Source organism: Lipophrys pholis, assembly GCF_963383615.2.
Source record: "Lipophrys pholis genome assembly, chromosome: 15".
Classification (NCBI taxonomy): Eukaryota; Metazoa; Chordata; class Actinopteri; order Blenniiformes; family Blenniidae; genus Lipophrys; species Lipophrys pholis.
Window position 1 is genome coordinate 6,599,785 of NC_137642.1, and position 5,064 is coordinate 6,604,848.

At 45.2% G+C, this 5,064-nt stretch overlaps 1 protein-coding gene across 1 annotated transcript; it reads right to left on the reverse strand.

The window, feature by feature from the left end:
* Positions 1-3,161: 3,161 nt before the first annotated feature.
* olig3 (oligodendrocyte transcription factor 3) lies at positions 3,162-4,037 on the reverse strand (the record flags this gene model as incomplete). The annotated part of the gene is made up of 1 exon (XM_080482034.1): positions 3,162-4,037. One exon carries the CDS (start codon positions 4,035-4,037, stop codon positions 3,162-3,164), a length of 876 nt encoding a protein of 291 aa, XP_080338160.1.
* Between the last annotated feature and the right edge of the window lie 1,027 nt (positions 4,038-5,064).

Genomic DNA, 5,064 nt, shown 5'->3' on the forward strand with positions numbered 1-5,064 from the left:
TGTGTGTGTGTGTGTGTGTGTGTGTGTGTGTGTGTGGAGAGGGTGAACAAAGCATTGTTGCTGGAAGTGATAAACCTGGAGTGGCTCGCAGTAACAGGTGTGTGCTCTGTAAAGGGTCGGTCGTTTGTCAAGACTCATGAAAAGAGGAGCTGATGGCCACGAGTCTGTTCAGTCAGCACCGACCGGCCTGCAAGCACGCGCACAGATTTCCGGAGAAACTTTGGCTTGATACAGATTAATAACGCGCAGGCAATCTGTTGAAAGGATTACATTTCATTTTACTCTTTAAAAAGTTACATTCATGTTGTTATGCAGATTTCATGAGATATTGAATTGTTTGATTTCCACACAGCTCGTGTACTATTCTTATTATTTGACATATTTTCTGCAGACTCTCGAAGACAAAAGTCTTCCCCTCCTTATTCGTAAAAAGTTTCTCAAAAATCCTTGCAAACAAAACATTTTCTTGTTTATGACTGTTGTTTGTTTTCCCCGCCCTCTCCTGCTCGCTGTGATATTTTAATCTTTAACTGTTTTTTTCCCCAGTTCGCTTTATTTACGTTGCATCATTTTTGTGTCCTTGCCAACTTTCTGTCTTTGTTGAACTTGCCTTAATGAAGAGGAGGAATTTGAATCTCAGTGGGATTTGCATGATTAGGGGGAAAAAGTATGAATAAAAGTCAGAGTCTAATGAGAATATTTTTTTGTGGATCCTGCCAAGAAGATAAGCCTCATAGCTATATTAAAAAAATAAAATAAAAGATTGTCATTGTCAGTTCGCATGTGTTTGTATTGTTTTTTTCATTTACAATTACGAGAACATTCTGGTCTGTGATTATCAGGTCATCTTATATGCGCCCTCAAAATAAAACAATTTATTCATGTATTTAAGGTGCAAATGCATGATTAGCATTTTGCGTTGTGCATGCTATTTGCATGTGCGTGCCAGTTTGTGTGCATTATTTTGTGGCTTACTTACAAATGATCTCGGTATATGTAACAGTGCTTGATAGCAGCAGCAGCAGCAGCAGTTGTCTCTGCTTTACTCAGCTCCTAATTAGCCAGAATTAAGAAGTATTTCTCGGCCCATTGAAGAGTCCATTTCCTTTGAAACCCGAGCATAATAAACCTTAAGTAATTACCCCAACTCATGACTATTAACTCGCAAACCGCCAGCTTCCCTTGACAACATCCTCCTCAGTGTTGTGTGGTTAAAAGGCCATTGCAGCTTCCCAGCTATTTACATCCCATCTGGCAGCCTGCGAGGGACAGACAGGCCATACTCATTCCTAAAGACAAAAAAAGAAGTGTAAAATGAACTCTTTCACTCTTTCTCAACTTCACACAGAATTTGTGTTTTCTTCCCTCCAAATAAGTTACAAAAGGGCTTGTTCTCCTTTTCTCTTTCTGTCTTTTTTATTTTCTAATCCATTGGCTCATTTGCATGCGTCCAGGCCGAGGAGGGGGGTGTGAATGTATAATCTTCTACATTTAGTAGCCTGTAATCCCGACGCCTTCCTATGATGTGATTTTCCTCCTCTTGGTCCCTCATGAACAATTAACTTGTAATCTCCACAAACATACATTCTGTCGCTGCAGAGATGAGACGCGCAAAACACCCGAGGGACCCGGTGGACAAACCGCTCCGCGCTCCCCGAGGCGGCGGCGGAGGCGCGCTTTCTCTCTGCCACAGGGATCAATTCAGCTGGGCTCCATTAGGCTGCAGCCCGCTCCCTCATTTCATCCTCATTTTCTCCCTCTCTGAACATTTGCGCAGGCGGCATGCGCGGAAATGTTGAATAAATGCAGTCTGGACGTATCTGTGTTTAAACTCCTCAGGAGCTGCGCGTCAGGGCGCAGAGGCCCATGGTGCCATAATGACACAGACCATCGTTTAGATTCAATATCAGGGTGAAACTGTGCTGAAATGGCTTGTTTTTGCAGAAAATTAACCTATTTTTTCCTTTGGGGCTTTATTCTAGAGCCCCCCCAAAACTTTAAATTTAAATACTTGAACAACATCAGGTTTGATTCAAATATGTAATAATCAATTTGATTCACTTACTTTGATATATATTTTTAAAATAACTAATTTGGAATTGTGTGTATAATCTTTTAATGTGTTTTACGAGCTCTCGAAATTTCAAAGTCATGATTGTACAAAATATTATTATAAACTTTTTTTTTTAAATGCATATTTAAAGATACATTAATAGCTTTGTGATAATTTGTGGTTTTAATTAAATGAAGGCGAAAAGTAAAGATTTGTTTGGAAATAAAAAATACAAGTTGAAAAAGCGTAAAAAGAAATAATAATAAATAAATGATTTATTAAATAATTAATAAAGATTATATGCATTTACTTCACCTGAAAAACTAAATTGGCATGATAAATTGCTTTTGTGATGGTCGGAACTTTTCTTTTATTCAAAGAGGAAAGAAGAGATAATGAAGTTAATGTGATTGATAATTCCAGTTTTATTGAAATTCCATTCAGGGACGCTGGGAGATAATAAATATTTCATCAGTCATCATCAACAATATACAAAAATAAAGACACGGGGTCTCTGGGCATAGCAAATTCAGTTCAGCAAAAACAATCATGCTGCAATAATTACATCATCATGCAAAAAAAAACAAAAAAACAGAGAGGCCAAAAATATAGAAATTAACACAAATGAGCCACATAATTCAAATACATGTTGAAAAATTTTTAAAACAAATTTCGCGGTGGCGGTTTCAATTAAGCCAAACACATGAATGGCACTTATTTTCATATAGAAGTGAAGTTTAAAATCCTTGGTACAAGGCACAGAGAGCATTCTTCGTTTGCACAAAATGACTCCTGATTTAAAAAAAAAAAAAAAGAAAAAAAAATCTAAATTGAAAACGCTCATGCAACATTTCACGTCCTGCTGCTGTGAGACCAAACCGCACGCAACATGACATCGTATTGCATGACACAACTTTTTTTTTTCACCTTCACTCGGGGAAAATCATCAGTCTTTATATGTCCTTGTTACAAGGAGGAAAATAACACGTTTCTTACGCCAAACAAGAAAACAGACTAAACAACAACATGCACCAGTGAGGCCAGATTCACCCTCTTGCCCTGAATTCTCTATTTACAAACTTCGCTGAGTCTTTGCGGTGATCAGGGATCATTTCATCACGTCTTTCCCCTCCCCTGTGAGTCTCGTGAGGCCGGCGGAGCTGATGGGGATGTGTGGAGGAGGAGGCACCTGGCAGATGGTGCAGGGACACGGCAGGCCGGCCCAGTGTTGGAAGCCGGAGCCCAGCTGCAGGGCCGGGGGCGCAGTCGGGGCGCCCTTCATCAGGGAGTGGGGCGCCCTGATGGACGTCAGCCCCGGCAGGGCGCTCGTCAGCGTGGAAGACGTGGATGAGGACAGCGCGCTCCCCAGCAGAGGATGCACCTGATGAGCGGCGGCGGCTGCGGCCGCGGCCGCGGCGGCGGCGGCGGCGGCGGCGGGGCCACCGGCGTGTCCACCGGCGCCGGCTGCGTGCGCCACGGTGCCGCAGTGGAAAGCCGAGTGCTGCCCCCCGTAAATCTCCCCGACCAGCCGCTTCATCTCGTCCAGGGAGCTGGTGAGCATCAGGATGTAGTTCCTGGCCAGAAGCAGCGTGGCGATCTTGGACAACTTACGCACCGAGGGCCCGTGAGCGTACGGCATCACCTCGCGCAGGCCGTCCATGGCCAGGTTGAGGTCGTGCATGCGCTTCCTCTCCCGGCCGTTGATCTTGAGCCGCAGATGGTACATTTCCTCCTCCGTGACTTGTTTCTTGAGTTTGTACTTGTTGCTGCTGCTGCTGCTGCTGCTACTGCTGCTGCTGCCCACGGATTTCGGGTCGCCGGGACGCAGGTGCTCGGTAAGCTTGTGGCGCTGCTGCTCACCACCCTGGGTGGAGGAGGACACGGAGGAGCCAACGAGGTGGTGGTGGAGATGTTGCTCTCGCAGAAACATGCCGTCCATGTCCGGGGAAGATGCTCTGCTGCTCGGGCTGGAGTCTGAATTCATTTTATGGGTTTGCTTCCGAGGTTGTTGGGTAGGAGGTCGCTGCTGGCTTCCTCCCTCTCTCTCTCTCTCTCACTTTCACTCTCTCTCTTTCTCTCTCTCTCTCCCCCCCTCTTTTTGTCTGTCTCGCTCTTTCTGGAGCCTTTTGGTCACCTGATGGTTGCCTGTATCCCGCCTGTCCCACGCTTCTGTCCCTCTTTATCACATCGGTGATCACTTTGCCTCTGCGGCTCCTGTCTCTCTTGGTGTGCGCGTCTCTGTCACTCTGCGGTGAGGAGGACACTGATTGTGCGTATTTATACGCGCGGACTGACAAAAGCGGCTTTCCTATTCATAACGCCTAGTTAGGAGGATGACGTGCCCGTTAGAAAGGGGGCGGTGTGCTTTGACTGTCCCAGTGACCGCGGTGCTCAACCATTCACTGCCATTGTCAGGACACTGCTGGGGGGCACTCCGCGCCTCTCCTCCTCCTTCTCTCTCCTCCCGGACCACAAAGTTGTTCCTCCACAAACTAACTGGTCAGATTTTTCTTTTACATTTCTGATTTGATAACAGTAATAATTCGGTTTGTTATCCTAATAGTTTGTGTTGGGTTTTTTTTTAATTCGCGGAGGATTTTACGCACAACAAAAAAGTCAAACACCGAACCTCAAAAAACGTCTGCAAAAACATTTTCACGGAATGCATCTGGAAGAAGATGGGTGACATGTGTTTCCTGAGAAACTTAGTCGCTTTATCTGAAATCATTCTGCGGTAAACTTTGCGTTTATCAGATTAGGGAGTGAGAGCCTCCGTCAGTTCGGCTGGTGGTTGCCACAGAGAGTGGGGAGGTATGGGAAGGGAAATTGCTTTCCCATTGAGAGGCTGCCGCTGCAGCAGGGGTGCAGGGCCTCCGCTGGGACTGAGGTAACACTCCGCACTCTGCTGGCCATATGGCAGCATGTGGGTGTCACAGTATACCCCAGTAATATACCTCAGGATCGGACCCTCATTAAAACAGTCAGATTTTACTCCTCTTACTGAAGTTATT